Source organism: Oryx dammah, unplaced genomic scaffold, assembly GCF_014754425.2.
Source record: "Oryx dammah isolate SB20612 unplaced genomic scaffold, SCBI_Odam_1.1 HiC_scaffold_4, whole genome shotgun sequence".
NCBI classification, from domain to species: Eukaryota; Metazoa; Chordata; class Mammalia; order Artiodactyla; family Bovidae; genus Oryx; species Oryx dammah.
In genome coordinates, this window is record NW_024070188.1 from 2,302,186 (window position 1) to 2,323,947 (window position 21,762).

General features: G+C 37.7%; 2 protein-coding genes across 2 annotated transcripts in view; both read right to left on the bottom strand.

Moving 5' to 3' along the window:
* Positions 1–313: 313 nt before the first annotated feature.
* On the bottom strand, positions 314–5,695 carry LOC120862896 (cytochrome c oxidase subunit 7A2, mitochondrial). The gene is made up of 4 exons (XM_040239049.1): positions 5,571–5,695; positions 4,346–4,435; positions 2,103–2,187; positions 314–517 (listed from the first exon to the last, which is right to left on the bottom strand). The coding sequence occupies exons 1-4, from the start codon at positions 5,586–5,588 to the stop codon at positions 459–461; spliced, it is 252 nt and encodes an 83-aa protein (XP_040094983.1). The 5' UTR covers positions 5,589–5,695; the 3' UTR covers positions 314–458.
* Positions 5,696–13,963: 8,268 nt separating this feature from the next.
* Positions 13,964–21,762, bottom strand: part of TMEM30A (transmembrane protein 30A) — a 39,349-nt gene continuing 31,550 nt past the window's right edge. Inside the window, exons 5-7 of the mRNA XM_040239050.1 lie at positions 20,837–20,980; positions 20,000–20,206; positions 13,964–17,318 (exon numbers count right to left, since the gene is read on the bottom strand). Of these exons, the coding sequence (XP_040094984.1) occupies positions 17,125–17,318; positions 20,000–20,206; positions 20,837–20,980 (545 nt within the window). The 3' untranslated portion in view covers positions 13,964–17,124. The remainder of the gene's footprint in view (positions 17,319–19,999; positions 20,207–20,836; positions 20,981–21,762) is intronic.

Here is a 21,762-nt window from a genome sequence, read left to right on the forward strand (position 1 = left end):
AAAACTTGAACCCCATAAGCCAAAAATAACCTGCTTCTACTAACCTCAGGTACTAGCACATCCCAGGATACAGTACAGCACGGAGGAGGAAGAGGGAAAGACTCAAAGACTCTCCATGCGTCAAGCTCTTTTACAGCTGAAGACCATTCCCTGTTGTAATCTGAAGCTGCTAAAAATAAAGTCACTAAAATAACACCACAACAGTACTTTATATCACCTAATGACAAAAGAAACATTTTTTGCTCCTTACACCAAGGTTTATAAGGCTGATACTACTGGTATAATGTATCCTAAAATGATAAAATAAAAAAAGGCATGGTAAAGACTGCTTTATTGGTGGCAGCTAATACAAGTCAATAAATATTGATCCCCAAAGAACTCAGTTATGTATCAGATTACTGGTCCACAGAGAGCTGAATGGAATTGAACCAACTGACTGCTGGGAGGATAAACTGAAGTCAATCCTGCTTCTTGGGAAACGAAGCCACAGCCAGTTCATACATGGCATATGCCGTTCCTGAAAAATGAGAAGAAACAAAATAAAAACTTAAGAAATCTTGAGGTTTAAATGTATAAACTCAATATTCCAGCTAAAAAGTTGTAAGGTAAAGGCAATCTTGGTATTAAGACTACTTTTATGAGAACATACAAAAGTATTTTGATAGATGCTGGCAAAATTTAAAATATATACAAACACATTTAATATCATTTCAATATTAGTTAACTTGTATAGGAAGTGTTAGACACAGGAAAATAATGTATTTGCTAACTTAATGGCATGTAAAAATTTAAAATAAGATTAAGAATATATAACCTAAGATTGCCTGAGAAATGCTAAGAATGATTCAAAAGCCAAAGAAGGTCAAATATCCAAAGCCTTCCCTGAAGTGTATCATCAACATAAAACCACGGAAGAGTGACATATAATTTTTAAATAATCAAATCTGTAAGTATTTCTAATTTAGGACTTGACCTTAATAAAGCCCAAATGTCACTCTCTGGTTGTTGTCCATAAACGGCCCTTCACTACATTCAACTCAAGTCAAAGAAGGCACCTTGGCACAAGCAAGGGGACTTTGTGATCAGAGTTCAAATATCAGCTATTCCACAGAGAAGTGATATTATCTTGGGTAATTAACACAACCCCTTCATGGACCACAGCCTGGTCTCAGCGAAAGGGCTTGCATTCATTCAATGAATCTATGAGCCAAGCCATGCACATGACCCAAGATGGATGGGTCATAATGAAGAGTTCTAACAAAATGTAGTCCACTAGAGGAGGAAATGGCAAACTACTTCAGTATTCTTGCCTCCACCATGAGGGGAGCCTGGTGTGCTGCAGTCCATGGGGTTGCAAGGAGTCAGACATGACTTAGCAACTAAACAACAACAAAATTAACGTAACTTCATCTTTAAAAGGAGGACACATTACAGACTTAATACAAGGGTTATAGAAACCCATGTATGTGGCTTTCCTATCAACAGAACAAGCACACAGTAATCACTAATATTATGTTCCCTTCTCCCCTAGGGAGGAATCACTCAAATTCCTAACTTTGCTCCTAGAATTCCAATTTGTGATACTCCAATCACAAATACCAATTTGTGATTGCTAGTACTAAATAATGGACCCACCCAATTCACAGAAAAAATATTAAAGTGTTTTACATGTAGTGAAAAAAGTACTGTCTTGTACAAGGTTTTATTTCCATCATAAATACGTATGTACATGGTTTACATGTAAACTGTGTTTCTATTATGCATCACAGTCAAAATACGTAAGAACCCCTGTTACAGGAGATGGGGAGCAGCAGCTATCTTTGACTCCTCCAAAGGCCTGCACAGCCACCAGAGGCACGTTCCAAAAGCCACCTCTATCACAAGATAATCAAACTTCATTGGCTTATTTTTTTTAAAGACACTAAACTGTTCTTATACAATGTGAATCAATCATCTTCTTGAGTCATTGTATGTGAAGCAATTAAGGCCTCAGGTTCTGGGGATAGACTGCCTGTGTTAAAACACTGGCATAGTGAGAGCAATGACGTTGTTAGCTATCCCTACTATGACTTTGCTACAGAGCAAGCACCCCACCAACTTACCACCAACTGTAAGAATCATGGTGGCTCTATACAGGAGGGCATCAGCTATCCCACCCTTCAGATGCACTGGAATTCCATTATCCTCCTATGATAAATAATAATTAATACATGTGTCATTTGCTTCCAACTAAATGAAAAAGATTAATCCATTCATATGAAAGTAGTGGCTTCTTCGACACCTGGAACTGAAATATTTTAAATATCAAAATTAAAAAGGACTGTAATTTTCCCGATTCTTTCTCTACTACAACTACTGTTAAAATAAAAACTCCTAAAAATCAACATTCTTTATCTTTTAAAGTTGATTTCAGATCTAAAAAAGATGCTCTTTCCAAGGAAAATATAAACAGTAAAGCTATGAAAATATATTGACTTCATCAATTTTAAAAATGTAGTAATCATCAAACTTTAGATTTGGTTATAGGGATCTTCCTTCCCTTAAAAAATGGGGAGAGTATTTTGGTTTATAACCCTAAATTACATCTTTAGTGCCCCCGTCCAGCACCTGGCATATAGTAGATATTCTATACATCTACTAAATATGTTTTATTTTTTGTAGCATATGACAGAATTTTTTTTAACCATTTAAAATTTTCTTTATGAAAAACCAGAGATCACAATAAAACAAACAATCAATAACCTAACTACTTATAAAAGGTAAACTGTTATGTGCCATTAAGTCTTTCCTCATGAGAAATCCACTATTGACAGCAAAATACATATCCTTAATTTTTTAAAGCTTATATTGTCAAAGCTTCTAAATTATGCACATACTTACATGAAATGAGATTGTGCTATATAATGATCTATCACACTATTTTTCACTCAATACTTATCTTAAAAACCACTGTTAGTCCATTTAAACCTACTTTGTTCCTTTTAATGGCTATATAGCATTCCACTGTGTAAAAAGTGTCATAATTAGCCAATCTTTTATTAATCTGTGTTTAGGTTGGGATTTTTTTTAATATTAAAATCCCATAATGAATAACAGCCTATTTCCTACTTTTATATATTTAAGCTACTATTCTGTAGGAAAGATCCTTTTTGCGTGTTTGTGTAATTTTTACTTTTTGGTCACACCTCACAGCACATGGGATCTTGAGTTTTCCAACCAGGGATCCAACCCATGCCTTCTGCATTAGAAGTGCAGTTTTAACTCTGGACTGTCAGCAAATTCCCTATGTAGCAAAGATTTTTTAAATGGGAGTCCTGGATCACAGCGTATGGAATTTGTTTCTAATGATACTTTCAAACACCCTGTAAAATTTTTGTACCAATACTACCACCTGGCATGTATCAATGTACTGTATAGGAATATACATAGATCCCATACCTGGCTATCATAACCTATTTTAAATCTTCTAAAATTGTGACAATCAATCAGGGGAAAAAGTAGCAACTTGTCATTTTAATTTGCATTTCTTACTGATTTATAGCTCTCTGTATAATAAGGATATTGACTTTTCGTTAATTTTAAAACTTTTCCCTCAATTTGTCACTGAGCTCTTGTAACCACAGAACATTTGAAATTTTCATGTCACCAAACCGTGCAATTTTTCTCCTTTACAGCTTCTAGGCTTTGTAAAGACTTTCTGAGGATGGCTCCTAAGAGTAAACCTGAGTGTGATAATCATTCACAGATATATTAAATGTAAATAATGTACACCTTAAGTAAAAAACAGGTACAACCTGAACACACACAATTTTTACTTGTCAAACATACCTCAGTAAAGTTGGAAAAAATTCTCCTATATTATCTTTTAGTTTTTTTTGAGGGAGAAGTATTTACATCTAAAATTAATATTTTAATATATAAAATATAGAAGGGATGTAACTTTACTTTCTTCATAAAAGCCAGCCAATTTTTCCAATATCAATTTACTGTATCCTTTCCCCACTAATATGAAATACACCTTTAACATGTATCAAGTTTCTATGCATATATTTGTTCTGTTTCTGAGCTCCTTCTATTTGTCCACTACTGTGCAACTACCCCAAAGAGTACCAACCCAAGAGGACCCCTCCAAAAGAAAGTGTCTTGACCTTTACCCTTCCCCCCTCATTTCATCTGCTGTCTCAAAGGCCTCCTGGTTCTGGCAAATGCCCAGTTAGCTATCAATAGGCAGTTTATTATTATTATTTTGCTAACACAGCAGGATTGCTAACAAGCAGATTTACCTCCTACCTCCAACTTTCAGTAATCTAATTTTACAAGTAACACCTATAAAATACTTCAATACCTGAAACAGCTTTTGTTTCTCTGGAACCTTATTTTCAAACTGCCTGCGTGAAGCAGTACTTATGGTCCTCTTAGCAATTTGACGGAGAGCCTGAAATTTAAAAATCCATATGTTAGACTTAGGGCTTAAAGAAACCCTTAACCATTTCTAATCTTTAGTACTACAGAAAAGTGAAACTGACAGTTAGAACATATCTGATTCGTCAATAACAAAGCTATAGACAAGCACTCAGGTTTTCCTCTTTGTTTCCTCTCCATTGCATTTTACATTGCATTCTGAATTATCAAATACATTCAAGAGGTAATTCATGTAGATTGGGAGCGAAAAAAATCATAACCTTTACCTGAACTGAACCAGTAACAATATATGAGGAAAACATACTGATACATAGATATTACAAAAATAAACAATGGTTACAAAATAACACTAGAATCAAAGTTTTCTATTTAATACTGTACCAGATTATTAAAAACCTATTAGTTGGTATCAAATAAACTGGCATGATTCCTATTTAATTAAAATGCTTCCCTCATTACATTTTTCCTCAAAAATCAATAGGGTATAAATCTTTTACAAGAGAGACTTGCGTTACATATCCAGTTGGATTAAAACAACAAATATGCACTCCATTTTCTAAAATAAATAATATATTGAGAAGATGAAAACGACCACGGTTACATTTTCCTTTTCTTTCTCAAAATTTGGGAAAACTATTCCGCATGCTCAAAGTCGGTGGAGGGGTAAAGGACACCGCGGAAAACCGCCTGGTGATAGCAACACAACCCTTCGGCCATGAATGCTCCTAAAGCCCCACCCCAAATTGAGTAGATTGTTTTCAAACTGCCTTCTGACACCGATAAAGCCTACAACCACCGACACTCAAACCTTTCAGTATCAGAGGATGTATCTTTCCGAGGCTTCCGGGTATCAGAAACTTCCCACTTGGACCCTCAAGACCAGGGGTGGCGACTAAGAGCCCCAGGCGTGTGTAACGCACAACCTTCTGGCCTCCTCCCAGGCTTCTCTCCCTACAGCTATTCAGCACAGCTTGGGGCGAGAGGGATGCACGCAAGGGAAGGAAGGTCAAGCGGAAAGGACACCAACCAAGGTGACTTCCGAAGCCGCCCTCTCCCTTCCCTCCCAGGAGTTTTCCGTCGTGACTCTCCAGCCTCCGCTCCCAACCCTCCCGTCCTACATCACCATGGCTAGCCGAGCAGCTCCTCACCAGAAGATTCCGCAGCATCTTGGCTCAGTTACTGCCACCAACCGCGGCAACTGACCACCAGCGACCAGAACGCCCCACGCTGGAACCGGAACTACCTTCTGGCCTTGCGCAAGCGCCTGGAACCCAAATACTTCCGGGCGGAGGCGGGGCCGGCGCACCTAACCATAGAGAGCAAAAGTAAAGAGAGGGCGGCCGGCCAGCTGTGGCCGCTCTAGGCGGCTGGCCGTCTCTGCGCCTCGGCCTCTTTCCTGAGCGGCGGGATGGCTCAGGAGCTGAGGCTGGGGAGCCACAGATGACTTTGGAAACCGGAGAGGCAAGCAGCGAGGAGTTACGTCCTCTTTTTAGCTAGCTTAGATAAAATTAATGTGAGGCCAGGCTATGAAAGAAAATTAGTTTGTGTATTTTGAACAAGAAGGCGTAAAACTCTGAGCAACCTGGTCTGGCTGGATAAAATACGAAACAAAAAGGGTTAACTCCTCGTACACGGATACAGTCAGTTTTGTTTTTCCTCCACTGTCGTGAGACCGTTCCTGTTCCTTGAGCTGCGTGTGTGCTGTGCACAGCTGCGTCGGGACACCAGGTTTTATCTTCCTCTACCTTTGGATGCTGCAGAACTCCCCTTTCATGAAACTCTCCCACAGGTTCGCGAAATTGTGGAAGCTGTTCGCTTCTCTTGAGTCTGGGAGAACGCTGAAAAGGGGAAAATTTTAACTTGGGGGCCAGAAACGAGAGGGCAAATTTAGACTCTTGGGGCTTGCTGCCTCCGGCTGGCAGGGCACATTCCGTGATTGGTCTTGCTAAGCACAGCAATTATCGTACAGATGGCAGCCGTGCTTAAATGACCCCACATGACAAGTGCCCACCCCCAAGCGGCTATAAATGTAAAAACAGCTACCCCATACTGCAATAAATATGTCCACCTTTTCACAAACATAATTATTCCATTATCATTTCAAAAAGAAAGCTGATGATATATGGGTTCAGCTAGGTGAAATGTGTAGATAAAATAACTGAAATTCCTTCTAGTCTTTAGGGTTAGACCCAAGTTACTTGTTGCCAGTTCTTTTCCTCCCCAATTTTAATACCCAATCATTTATTAATTTGTATATTTATAAACTATGAATAACCAATTCATCTCTTGCCTAGATTGGAACTGAAAGGACCTGGTTTATTCTCCACTCTGAATTATGCACTGTAATCAAATACTTGAACATAATTACCAGGGGCCAACAGCTGGGGCATAGCGATTTTTTAATGGATTGTCTATAATTTGTAACTGTTAAAGCTGTATATGCTCTTATGTTTTCTCCGTTTAGCCAACTGGATAGTAATTAAGAACAGAGATTATGTGAATTTCTTACCATTCCCCTGGGACTGCTTAAAGGTGGTAACCTACTACCCAGCAGATGAATTAATGATATATCTAGATTTACAGTTTTGTCCAAAAAGAACCAGAGGCACATAAAATAGATTCTAGATGTAGATCCTTATATTCATGTCATTACAAGTTTCCCCTTATTAATGTATCATTCCATGAGCATATAAACACATTCCCAAATTAAACAAGTCTCGTTATGAGTTCAGTTACCATAACATCTCTCTTCTCCACCATAAAACAGATTTCCTTATACTTTTTTCCCTTCCACTCCTAATGTTTAAACTATCAGTATCAATTTTCCTCTTTTCCATCTATCAGCTACATTTAACGCAGTAGATCATTCCCTCGCAGTATCTGTTCAGGTTTTAATTTGGAAATAAATCCTGTAGCAATACAGTATTAACGCGTATTGTTCTAAAGGTGACCCCAAGGAGACTTTCACACGCTCCTCCTTCAGTGGTTCTAGTTCAGAAGCCGCCACTATTAGTTTCCTTTCTTTGAGTCTCATCCTCTCAATTTCTGAATTTCAGATTACAACTTTTCTACATTCATCCCTCTTGTGATTTCATCCAATGCCATGAAACATCATTTGTGTGCAGACAGCTTTCCAATCTGACTTTCCCCTTGCACACCAGACATCCCTACTTAGATGCTGAATGGGCATCTCAAACTTAACAAAACTGAATTCTTTCTAACTCCTTATTTCTAAGCTTTCTCTGTAATTTTACATCAAGCCCCAAACTTGGGCTTTTTTCTATCATATCCTGTAACTAATCCGTAAGAATATCCCACTGGCTGCACTTTCAAAATATATGAATCTGACCACTTCTTGTATCTCCACAGCTACCACCAGTCCAGGCCAAGTCAGCATCTATTGCTTGCATTACTGCCAAAAAAACCCCAAAAACCTTTTAAAATGGTTTCCCTGCTTCTACTCTTCCACTCCATCTATCTTCCACACAGCAATGATCCTTTTAAGGACTTAAATTAGATAATGACTCTGCTTAAATCTTTTTCTTCACTGTTGTATCCCCAGCACCTAGAACTGGCATGTTAGAAAATGCTCAGAAAATACTGGTTAAGTGAATAGTACACTGTACAAAACAGCAAATTCATTTTACTGAGTATAAAAGTTCACAAAATCTTTCTTAATACTTGTACTCCTTTCAATCATTTTTCAGTCCCAGGGTCCCTCACTCATCATCCCCTTGGCTCTGTAAACTGACTTTCCTGACAGAAAAACACAGCTGAAATTTGCCTGGGTGCCTATCAAACTTTAATTTTCCCAGGCACACTTGAATTTGTTACCTGATTTGTTAAGTTCATTCTCTGAAGCAGAATATTTATTTTCAAAATAGGTTCTTTTCCAAAACATCCATTTGGGGTTCTTTTGTAATATCAGAAAATTATTGGAAGTGACTCTTTCATTGAAAATCTTTCCTTCCGAGAACTCTAGAACTTCGTAAGAGAACTGGCAGTAGTATGCTATTTAGATACGTGGAGAATCTGAGGTGGGTAATGGTGAATTTTACTTTTGCTGTTAAGATACCTTTCTGGATGTAGATGTGAAAGTACTAAGTGAAAAAATTTCACAGTTACTGAGGCAAAGTTACCACATCACAATTAACTCAATCTTCCTTTTTCTTAAAAAAAAAAAAAAAAAATGACAACACTTACTTTCATCCTGCCTAGAGCTCCTCTACATAAAAAGCAGAGGAAACCCAGAATAGAGTTTTGTGTGATTGGGATGTATTTTAACTCTGGAATCACCCTTAAACCACTTAAAGCTTTACAAAAATAATGTAGCAGAATGGCTTCATGTGAAGTTTAATATATTAAAAACTACTAGCTTGATAACAGATATAATTTCATATTTTCTTTATTACATTCAGTTCAGTTCAGTCGCTCAGTCGTGTTCGACTCTTTGCGACCCCATGAATCGCAGCACGCCAGACCTCCCTGTCCATCACCATCTCCCGGAGTTCACTCAGACTCACGTCCATCGAGTTCGTGATGCCATCCAGCCATCTCATCCTGGGTCGTCCCCTTCTCCTCCTGCCCCCAATCCCTCCCAGCATCAGAGTCTTTTCCAATGAGTCAACTCTTCTCATGAGGTGGCCAAAGTACTGGAGTTTCAGCTTTAGCATCATTCCTTCCAAAGAAATCCCAGGGCTAATCTCCTTCAGAATGGACTGGTTGGATCTCCTTGCAGTCCAAGGGACCTTCAAGAGTCTTCTCCAACACCACAGTTCAAACGCATCAATTCTTTGGCGCTCAACCTTCTTGACAGTCCAACTCTCACATCCATACATAACCACAGGAAAAACCATAGCCTTGACTAGACGGACCTTAGTCTGCAAAGTAATGTCTCTGCTTTTGAATATACTATCTATGTTGGTCATAACTTTTCTTCCAAGGAGTAAGCGTCTTTTAATTTCATGGCTGCAGTCACCATCCACAGTGATTTTGGAGCCCAGAAAAATAAAGTCTGACACTGTTTCTACTGTTTCCCCATCTATTTCCCATGAAGTGATGGGACCAGATGCCATGATCTTTGTTTTCTGAATGTTGAGCTTTAAGCCAACTTTTTCACTCTCCTCTTTCACTTTCAAGAGGCTTTTTAGCTCCTCTTCACTTTCTGCCATAAGAGTGGTGTCATCTGCATATCTGAGGTTATTGATATTTCTCCCAGCAATCTTGATTCCAGCTTGTGTTTCTTCCAGTCCAGCGTTTCTCATGATGTACTCTGCATATAAGTTAAATAATCAGGAAACATCTGGCTGTCTCAACTACTGTATTTTTATTAAATAGTTTCTCTAACTGCAAGCTGCAGTCTTTTCATCATCAAAGTTAGGGATTGGGCCTTTATCCTTGGATCTAAAATCCTATGTATGAAAAATACTTTCATAAAACCACAATATAAATTCACTCCTGTTGAACAATTTGTTTGCTACCCCCAATAAGTTATTATTATTATGAAGGTAACACTTTGTGATGTGCTCACGGGATAACTTTAAACCTCCGACCTTTAATAATTACAAAGATAACACACACTTAAGAGTAAATTATGATGCAGACAGAATGACTCTCTGGTAACTGATACTGGGTTGCTACGGGAAACTCAAGTAAAGTTGTGTTCATTAGGGAATATTAGCAAAGTCTGGTAGAATTAAAACAAATGGGGAAAAGATTAAAAGTCATTCCCCACTTAGGGCAAAAACATGATTAGTAACAGGTATAATAATCATCAAGCATAATCTGCTACAAGAACTGTAAAACAGAGGCCTGGATGGGAGTGAAGAGAAAAAAAAATATTACAAGAACCTGGAAGTTAGAACCTAGATCTGTCATTTAATAGTAATCTCTCTCTCTTTAGTTGCTAAGTTGTGTCTGACTCTTGCAACCGCATAGACTGTAGCCTGCCAGGCTCCTCTGTCCATGGGATTCTCCAGGGAAGAATACTGGAGTGGGTTGCCATTTCCTTCTTCAGGGGATCTTCCCAACCCAGGAATCGAACCTGGATCTCCTGCATTGCAGGCAGATTCTTCACCGACTGAGCCATGAGGGGAGCCCTGAACAGTAATAAGAAGGCAAATTTCATTATGTATACCTGTTTATCTGTAAAATGGAAATACTAGTACCCATCATCAAGTGGCTGTGAAGATTAAATGATACAATTCAGTAAATGTGAGCTATTATCACAGGAGGAAATGCTGGAAAGGAGATATGGGTCAACAGAGAAAGTATCCAGGTAGAAGGCACAGCAGATGCAAGGTGAAGAAAAGATGGTGAACAGATCTCTTGGGGAACGGCATGCAAGTAGTTTGGTTTGGTAGGACAAATGGAAATGTGAGGCAATAGTGGAAGACAGGAGGTTTTTAATGATGAGTTTTAGATTTTATTCTGAAGGTGTCTGGGCCATTTAAAGGTTTAAATGGCAAATGCTTTAGAATCAGAACTCTATTTCAAGATCATTCTGGTAGTAGTGAAAAGGCTGGATTGGATATGAGTTTCTCGGACAAACAGTCCATTAGCAGGCACTTGAAGGGAACTGCTACCCAGCCCAGTAGTCCTGCCTGGAGAATCCTCATGGACAGAGGAGCCTGGCAGGCTACAGTGCAAGGGGTCACAGAGCCAGACACGACTAAGGGACTAACACATCACAGTAATCCAAGAAACCCAAACAAAACCTGACCTCAGCAGCAAGAGAGAGGGAGCTAAAGGAATGTAGGTTAGAAGATGGGTTAGAGAGTCAACAATGAGGAAGCACCTTCAAAAATCTATAGAATGTAGTGATTTATCAGACTGGGAAGTTGGGGAGGTGAGCAGATTTCTGGCTTAACTCATAAGATGGTTGCTCATACCATTCACCACATCGAGTAATGTTAAGAGAAAGCCCAGGCTAGGATGGGATGGGCTCAGCTGATTTGACAAAAAGCTGTTCACTGAGTGCCATTTTTCTACACTTTGTGCTAAATGCTTATCATCTATCACTTGCTTTATTCTTCAAATCAAAATCTGTCAAGTGGGTATTAAAACCCCCATTTTACTGGCAAGGAAATGAGAAGTAAATGATTTAGGAGATTAAATTATCTGAAGATACAGTTTATATATTTAAGAGCCAGGTCAGCCTGATTCTAAAAACTGTATTATTCTACAGAATCTTTCAGATGCAGATTGATAGTGAAGAGGCCACAGTGCAACAGTGGGGCGAAAGGCTAGCTGAAGACAGTATTAAAATAGAATTTCCCTTTTACAAGCTTTGTGGTGAAAAAGGGAAGACAACACACCCCAGGGATTATTTTAGACCACTGATTCAACTGTTATTTGACATGTAATTGTAAAGCTACTTTTTTTCTGCGTTTCTTGTCAACAAAGGACAAGAAATGCAGAAAGCGGCATATCAGTCTTCACAGTAGAAGTGGTGTACGGTGAGTTCAGTCTTCTTCCACATCACCCTTTCATTGAAAAGCCTGTGACATACAGATAAGCTCAAATTAATTTAAAAACACAATAAAGTCACCAAAATGTACTTCAAGGTGGTTCCAGTTTAAGATAGTGGATCGGCCCCAAAAGTTTGTCACTCCAGTAAAATGAAAGAAAAAGAACTGAAAGAGATACTTTTAGATACATCACCTTAGATGAATCTCAAAGGCATTATGCTGAATAAAATAAGCCAGCTTCAAAAGGTTACATATGAATACATTTATGACATTTCAGGAGACAAAACTATGGGGGTGGAAAAAAGATCAGTGGTTGCCTGGGTTCATGGGTGGAGGAAAGGGTGACTATAAAGCTGTACAGTAGAAAGGAGACTGGGGATTGTGGTATTGCTCTGTATTCTAAGATGGTTACACAAATCTATACGTGTGTTAAAATTCACAAAATTGTACAAGAACAAAAAGTAATGACAGTCTAAAGAACATGTTAAAAAATACAGCCTAAAAAGACGGAGAGTAAAAAGAAGAGAGAAACAGAAATCAATTTCAACAGATTTCTGGAAAACAGAAAGGAGATGGCATATGGCTGAGCAGGACAGAGGGACTCACTATCTAAAGGGACGGCAAGGGGACGGATGCCACTGAGAAGCATGCTGATGGGTTCCCAAACCCCTGAGAAGCTCAGACTTGAAAGTAGAAGTTACAGCAGAGTGGAGTCAAGGGACCGGCCGGAAAATGAGTAGCTGAAAACTGTACACAACAGAATGGTCCAATCCCAAGATCTCCACCCCTCTGCCTCTCGGCCAGATACAACCTCTCACCTCCGTCAGGTCTCCCACAGGCAGAAGACAAGAGAATTTTTATCTGGAAAAAGTAATGGGAGACAACTAGGTGGACAGCATATACAAAGGGACAGGTATAGCAGAAATATGTGAAGTGGAAACAGAAACTGAGGGGGAGGACAAGGCAGAAGCAGAGAGTTCTGAGCAGTAAGAGACAGATCCTCTTTCAACCCTTCCTTTTGCAGAAGACTAGAGAATTCATCCCTAGAAAAACTGAACAGTCCCACAGAAAAGGCCTCCAGGCAAAGGACTAGCTCCCTGACAGTTGTTCCCTAATGCAGCGCTTCTCAAAATTCAATCTACCTACAGTTGCTGACCTGCCAACCATTTATTACTTGTCTAAGCATTTTATCATGAGCGGCAGTTCTGAGTAGCACTATGCTAGGGAGGCCGTCACTTGTCAAGCACTAGCCCACAAAGAGCTTTCAATAAGTTTTTGGGGTCCATTCATACACAATAGATTGCTCAGACTAGCCAGAAATAGGAGGAAATTCACCTACATGAAAATCTGAAAATAGCTCCAGTAAACAAGAGAGTAAATTAGGCCACAGCAGATCCAACACAGGAGGGTGCAATGAGAGCATGGAGTAACAGCTGTGTAGCTCACCAGAAAACCACCAGTACAGACTGGCAAAGGACAAATACAGAACAGACCTTCCTAGGAAAAACAGGGAATCGGGTTATCTGATATTTGGAGACAAAACCCATCAAAAGACTAACAGTGAGAACATGATGGACCTGCCAGAAAAGCCAGAAAAATTTTAAGACAGGCTTCCAGAAAGTTACGTAAATGTTAAAAAGTAGAGTGATTATTAATTCCGGGAAAAATAAAGTGTACAAAGTATAATCTTGGTGCTCTCCTTTGCTCTACTGAATACAGTATTTTTTAATCATAATTAAACAATAGTTAATGTGTTTATTAAATATTATAACTATATAATAGGAGAAGGGGAAATATGTGTGTTAGCTAAATCATCAGGTAATAGCATCAAGAAGACAATAAGGTCTCAAGTTATTAAATCAAGCAATAGTTGAATAGGCATGTTATTTAGCTACATCAAGACAAATACCAAAAGTAACCACCTTTGAAGTCAAAGTGATCACCCCTACAAAAGCTAGGGCAGGTACTGCTGTTTTTCATCTTAATGCCTTCAGATATTTTTTTAACTGTGTACATTAGTTTGATAAATTTTAGATATATAAAAGAAAATAAGGTCACCATGGTCTGACTCAATTTTAGACTATTTATTCTGCAATTTCAAATGACATTAGGGGAAATATGATTTTTGTGTTTACTGAAGGGCATGGGCAAGAAACCAGCTCTAATACACTTTGCTAGATTATCCAAATACTACATTTATGCATCAAATTCTCCTTGAAACAGCACTTCCTTACTCCCTCCACCCTCCCCTCAAAATAACCAGGTTCACAAAGAACAGAATTCTGCAGCTTAACCAGCACAGGATGACAGAGTAATATGAAGGCAGTGTTTCCATGAAGACAGGAGATGAGAGGCTTAACAGCAACCATTAAGCCTACCTCTCAGCTGCTCCTCTTTCCTAGTCTGGCTTTTCATTTTTTATGCCCCCTCCCTACCTTCTTCATTATTTTCATCACCCTTGTCTCCCTACCAGTTATTCATTTTCTATTTACCAAAAACTTCCCTTGCTCCAATACCAAATCCAGCCTGTCTGCCTATAACTGAGGTTATAATCTGACCACTTCCTAAGAAGAACAGATGCTGCTCAGTAGTGTAGATATATCTTGCAATTAATGCTGTCAGAGTGACTAATACACATACAGATGGCAATCAAATCTAGGCATGGAAATGATAAAACTTGGACTCATTGAGCTTGGGCTAAAATTTAGAGCTAAATATTAACAACAATACTGGGGCACTGTTATTTTAGCAAGACACTTAAACATAGCAAAATTAATATTTTTCATTTTTATTAATACAGAATATACTAACAGTAAGTTATCTTTCAATATAATCAAGGTTACAAATAAACTGTTACCAACCAATAAACAAATAATAGTCACTTGACTCTTCTCTTGGTTGAATAATTCTCTGTTAGGTAGTACAGTTATTTTTACCAATTTATTTTTAAACTGCTTTATGATTTCAAAGAAATTTCTTAAGTCTTTATGTATTAAATAATTCCATCAATTGGGAACTTCATATATCACAATTATTTCCAGCAAGTTAATGTATTCTTCAATGCCTTCTACTCAACCTAGTTGTCTTAAAATGCATTCTGATTCTTTGAAAGCTGAGTATGACATTGGTGTTTCCAAAAAGAGAGCATAAAGCCCATAAGAAAGAAATGTTTTCCTTCCTTCCCCCAGTCACAGAGGCCATATGAGTGTTCCACATTCTTTGTATTTAGCAACAGGAATCCCTTAAAACTCAAATGGCAGCAGACAAGGGAGAACTTAGGCCATCAATGTATTTGTAAAAACAGATAAAACTCCAAATATATTTTAAGATTCCATCTTCACCACAGATGACAAAGGGTTGGAGAGGCTCTTCGACTTTTCTGTAGCAGCAATCCTGGTCCCCCAGTTAGAAAAAGAGACACAGGATGGCAGTCCTTAAACAGCACAAACTCAATCTGCAAATACTGGGAGAAGCCCTCTCCCCTACTGATATATCCCAGAAAATACACTGCCACGTGCAAAGGGGTCAATTATCAGAATAAACAACCATATTCTGGAGGACTGACAAAGAATAGTTTTACACAAAGAATACCCTATGCACTCAGAAATTTCAGAATAACCAAACATTAAGTACCTCATGCAAGTAATATTCTGTTAAGTATGAACTACAAGTTCTTTTAACTGAATTTCATATTGTACAAAACTTAAGTGTGGCACATTTCTACTATTACATTATTTTTTTTAAAAAATGTAGTCAAAATTGATACATTACACAGACCTTTTGATTTAAAATATAACCAAAGGAAACCGTTACAAACTCTTAATTCAAACAGGCATTTTTCTATACAAACATATGAGTTATTTTAGTCTAAAAAAAATAGCCATTTCAATGCAATTAAGCCACCTCTGATTAAGACATACATTTCATGCATGTGAAAAAATAAGTTTACATTCAAGAATCAGTTCCATAGCAAACAAATTACAGCATTTATTCAAGAAGGAATATTAAAAATAATTCCAGTTAATAGAAAATAAAATAACTTCAAGCATATATATTATAATTTATCGTGTACAGACTCCGAAATCTCCAGAATTTAATTAGGAAATTTAAATAATTTCTTTTGAAAGTACGTCTTAGAAAAACCAACCAAAACAATTGGTGCCGTAACTAAAGAGAACGTCCGCACACATCCACATTTGACCTACATGTAAAAACTGGATGAAATATAGAAGAAATAAAGGTTATTGTTTTCTAAAATCTCAGAAATATAATATTAGTACTTAGGTCAAAACACTTACCTGCAAATTAAAAACAGCTTGAGGTATTTCCAATGCTGAAGCAAATTTCTGAATGTTAAATACCACAAGAATGAAAACAGTCTCCTTTGAACATTTATACCTGGTTTACAGTTGAGACAGAAGACAAGGTCTGCCAAGAAGTTTTCCCATCTCACCTATATTCTTGGATCCCTGATGAAGTGTAAGCTTCAAGGGAAATGGTCACACGTAAAAAGAGCAAGTAAGATGAGTTTCCTGACTGCAACATCTTAGCCAAAATGGAAAGTGGAATTTTAAATTCTCCTGAGATCCACCTGACCTCTTCAGACACGAGCATTAATTCCTATGCTAGCCAGGTTAAGCATGTCCTTTGAAATCAAATTTAAGCTTGACAAGTGTACTGGATAAGCTGAATACAGGAATCACCTCAACAGAGATGGTACTTGAAGCCTTTACACACGACACGTGAAAATGATGAAGTGTTTTATTTAGATTTGGTCTTTCTTCATCTTTTTGTAACTCTGCATCCTGAAAGGTTAGCAAGTCGTTATACTCATGTATCTCGTAACCCCATTCTTCACACAACAGGCACACATATACAGCATCACATGTCGATACATTATCACCAACACAGCATAAACATATAAGCAGCAGACGCGTTTCACATGAAAGAGGCTCTACGCATCACACAGCCTGTCCCAACAAAAGAAACATCATCATGCCATTTCAGCAGTTACAGTGTTGATATGATCAGTATAGCTAATCTGTTTTATACCCGTCATATATTTTCGTAAGTCATCCATAAGGAAGAAGCAGAAGACAAAGACTGCTTTTTAAAAAATGTTATGTGCCAACTTCAAAAATGACATACTAACCAGAACATCAGCATTTGAAAGCTAGGTTGGATAGGACTGGCCTTGATGCACATGCAGTGAATCTGTTTTCAGAATATAAAATTAAATGGTAATGTCAGCAGTATTGCTACTGTTTCTATATTTATGATTAATTACTAGCAGTACAACTCCCAGAAGAAAGGAGATGGATCCAATAGTGATATAAGCAATCCCCAAAAATGGATTTTTTCCTCCCATCCATGAAATGGTGCTCAAGATCATCCGCTTCCGTCCATCAAATGAATGTACAGGGTAATCTGAAGAGTGTATAGGAAAACGTCCATGTCTTGTTACTTGATTTTTAATATACAACTTAAGTTGGCATTTAATTCCTTGTAATTCCTTGGTATAATTCTATGATAGATACCTTATTCATATGTTCTAAATCACAAAGTAATTATGTAATTATTAACCTAAAGGATCAATTTCACAAACTGTTAGTAGTAGAAGCCAATATAGTTTACAAGCAAAAGCAACTAAATTTAAGAGTTACATAATTTCTCATTTCTCAGATATTTCTGTTCTCATTACACAGGAGGGGGTAAAAGGCCTGTAATGTGGAAAAAAAAAATATTTCAGATAAACAGCAATGAAACCCATAGAGGAAAATGAGGTTGACAGACCAGGAGAAAGGGGAAGAATGGAGGGACTGGGGCACTTTTTGAGCACTGAGCTCCAAACGCATGTGCAGCAAGAGTGCCGTTCTGAGAAGGTGGGAGGACTCAGCCCAAGACAAAAAGCATGACACTAAAGTTTTAGATGGCGGACCTGGAGCAATGAGAAAAGTCACAGTGTGACACAGAGCCAATGGCTAAAACAGAGTGGAAATGAAGGAAGAAATGGAACATCGACATACTGGATGAGCTACATTGGATCCTGGCAAGAGTTAGGACAGAGAAGAAGGCAGAACTAAGTCCCTAAGCAAAAGGTTCACAACTTCTTCAGAAGCATCTTTTGAATCAAGTGTGAGTTCCCATCTGTTTCTCCAGCTTCTGTAGCTCCCCAGTCTGGAAGACAGGCCCTGTGACTCCAATGGGAGGCTCAGTTCTACTAGTTCTTAAATCAATCGCAACCCAAGCCAGGAATGATTGTAAGAGTTCTAACTAACCCAATACTCTATGGGATGTGGTATCAAATCACCCAAGCTAGTCTCTCAATATCCGAACCCTAAAAAGGGGGCTTCTACCTTAATTCTAATCTCTAGTTCCCCACCTTAGACTCAGTTTTGATAATTAACCCTTGATGTTTTGCGGGTCTCATTTCTGTCTTACCGATTTTCAAAACAGTCTACATTTCTCCTAACAGTTTTCTAGCTGCAAATTATCTGTCAACTAAGAAACCCTGAGTGCTCCAAAGCCTTCCCTTTCTTGTGCTGTAGGCTGCAGGCTGCCCTCTACTTTGGCTACAGCCTCAAGATTATTCTCTCTGCTGCTGCTGCTGCTGCGAAGTCACTTCAGTCGTGTCCAACTCTGTGCGACCCCACAGACGGCAGCCCACCAGGCTCCTCTGTCCCTGGGATTCTCCAGGCAAGAACACTGGAGTGGGTTGCCATTTTATTCTCTCTGCTACTGCTGCTATTGCTAAGTCGCTTCAGTCGTGTCCGACTCTGTGCGACCCCATAGACGGCAGCCCACCAGGCTCCCTGTTCCTGAGATTCTCCAGGCAAGAACACTGGAGTGGGTTGCCATTTCCTTCTCCAATCCATGAAAGTGAAAAGTGAAAGTGAAGTTGCTCAGTCGTGCCCAACTCTTAGCGACCCCATGGACTGCAGCCCACCAGGCTCCTCCGTCCATGGGATTTTCCAGGCAAGAGTGCTGGAGTGGGGTCCCATTGAGTCTGTTTGTCTAAAACTGCGGCTATGTAGGCAGAGTTTCAAAAACTTGGGCACTTTCAGTCTGTCACTATCCGGTCATGCTCAGGTGTGTACTGAGGTACAAAATCAAAAGACTAAGGACCCAAATAGATCTTTGCTTTGAAATGAGGTCTGTTAATTCAACCATTTATTAATCTAAATTGAAAGTATATATTTATAGCTAATTTGGGTTCAGTTCAGTTCAGTTGCTCAGTTGTGTCTGACTCTTTGCATCCCCATGAATCATAATTTGGGTTATGAAAAATCAAAAATGTAAGATCAGCAGCAAACATTTAAATGCTAATATCTGAGCTATTTTCATCCATGATATATACAAGCAATGGGCTAGAGGTTAAAAGATATAAAGATTTTGTTTAAAATAAAAGTTAGTGCCCAATATTTCTAGCTTAGGAAAGACTCTGCAACCAGGCGGATATGGACAGGTCTGACTACTTGAGTGAACCAGCTAGGGATGCAGCCTACAGTGGTAGTTGATGGTAAAGCCAACAGCCTTTGGAGTCAGCAGCTTGATTCTGAACCCCAATGTTTCTACTACTTGTGTCATCTCAGATAAGTTACTTAAAGGCTCTATGTTCCTGTATTCTTCTCTACAATATGGAGATGATTCACAATGCTTGAAATAAATAATATATGCAAAGTATTTAATATAACTGACATAGAGTTAAGATGAAATAAATGATATTTATCAGCACTTAAAAGTCTGCCTGAATTATTAAGGTAGAACAATACAGCTAATGATAAAAAAGCTTGGTACTGTAAACAGAATCATTATAAATATGTTGATATGAAGTAACAAATTCATTAATTTTTAATATCTAAAAAAATTTTTGAAAAAAAAATTGAAACAGCCCAGTACCACCAACACTTATTTACTAAGCACTAGGTATACTTACTAGCCTTTGCACTAAACTCAATTACAGTCTCTCTTGTAAAAATATCTAACTTATTAATACATCTAGCCTACATTTTAAATAATTTACCAAGTAATATGGGAACCGCTGATCACTTTTTCACCAAATAGTATGCTTGAATTCTAGTCCAAAGTATACAAAAATTAAAGGATACTGTATGTGATATTCAAATAGTATCGTCCAGCTGGTAATGTTGGATGTAAATCATTTTTCCGCTCTATAAGACGATATAACTTACGAAAAGTAGGTAATGCTGCAGTACGCATCCAAACAATAAAATCCTCATTTATGAAGCCATTATTATCTTCGTCAGAATCCAACATGTAAACTGGTTTAACCCAGTTTACTGGCTTCGTTGTGCCTTAAAAAGGAGAGATGGGAGTGGAATGGGGAGACAAAATATTCAATTTTATTAAGAGTTTCAATGAAAAGTCACACTCTGATAAAACAAAGGTTACAATATGAATATTTTCCCTATGTGCAAAAATAGAAATATAGTCATATTCTAAGTCTTAAAATCTAAAGAGAAATCAATTCCTCACATAAAACTTTAACAAATAATTACAAAGATTTGACTGATATCTCAATTAAGAGATTACTAAAAGTAGGCTATTGAGTATGTACCAAAAGGCAGATGACTTAATGCAAAGATGTAATGGTAAGAAACATTACATTATGAAATAAAGGAGGCAAAGAAAAAAAATTGGACTTATAAAATTTAAATAAATCTTGTTTAAAATAAACTTTTACAACTTTCTAAGACTACAGCTGAAACACCTAAGAAAATACCAGAGAAATTCAAGATGAACAGTATATGTTTCCTTTAGAATTTCAACACATTATAAAATGCTACATATTTTACCTAATTTGACATGAAGATAAGTTGTTTTTAAAAAACCATACACTTTTTTAAGATCCTAAAGACAGAAAATTTTAGGTATTTCATTAAAATACCTAGATTATGTCTTAAGGGATAATAGTAATACTTTACCTTTGAATCGTTCTTCTAAGGGATCTGTTCCAGGGGGATTTCTGAATTTTACATTTTTATCTGTCCACCAAGCAATACCTTTCTTTTTCAAAGTAATAGGCATAAGATCAGATGTATTGCCAACCTGAAACAATTCTAGTGTATCTGGACACAAGAAAATAGAGATATTACTAAACATCTACTGAAAATCCACAGTAACAGCTTTACTCCATGAGAAACGAGGATCTGGTATTTGCTCCCCAAAGCAGTTTTAACAAAGCAGGCACATGATGTGCATCTGCTCTCTCGGTCACTTACATGTGAATTAACTATGGTGACTTTGTGATCCTAGATGAACTTGCCTTCCCTCAATACAGCTCCAAGTCATTTTCCTACATGGCTAGCTGATGTGTGATAAGGTCAAATGGTTTAATAATAACACAAATAAAACAAGTTGCAAGGTAAATCTGCCTCTCCTATTCTTTAAAAAAGAAAAACACACATTGCTAAATAGCTTCTGGCTTACCAAATTCTCTATCTGCACTGTTCAACATGGTAATCACTGGCTATATTGCTACAGACCCCTTGAAATTATGGCTTGTCCAAATGAATATGTTTTATAAGGATATAATATACATCAGACAAAGATTTTATATAAAAAATTAGTATATAAAATATCTAAGAACTTTATATACTAAACATCATTACATGCTGAAATGAAAATATTTGGGGCACACTGAGTTTAATAAAATATTATTAAAGTTAATTTAACTTGTTTTTTATTGTTTTTAATGTGACTATCAGAAAACTTAAAATGATATACATGTCTCGCATTTATGGTTCATATTATATTCACATCAGACAGTGCTGTAGCCCCTTTTTAATGGTATAAATATTCAAAGTTGGTTTATCATATATGAAACCAGAAGTTAGCAGAATGTCTCTAC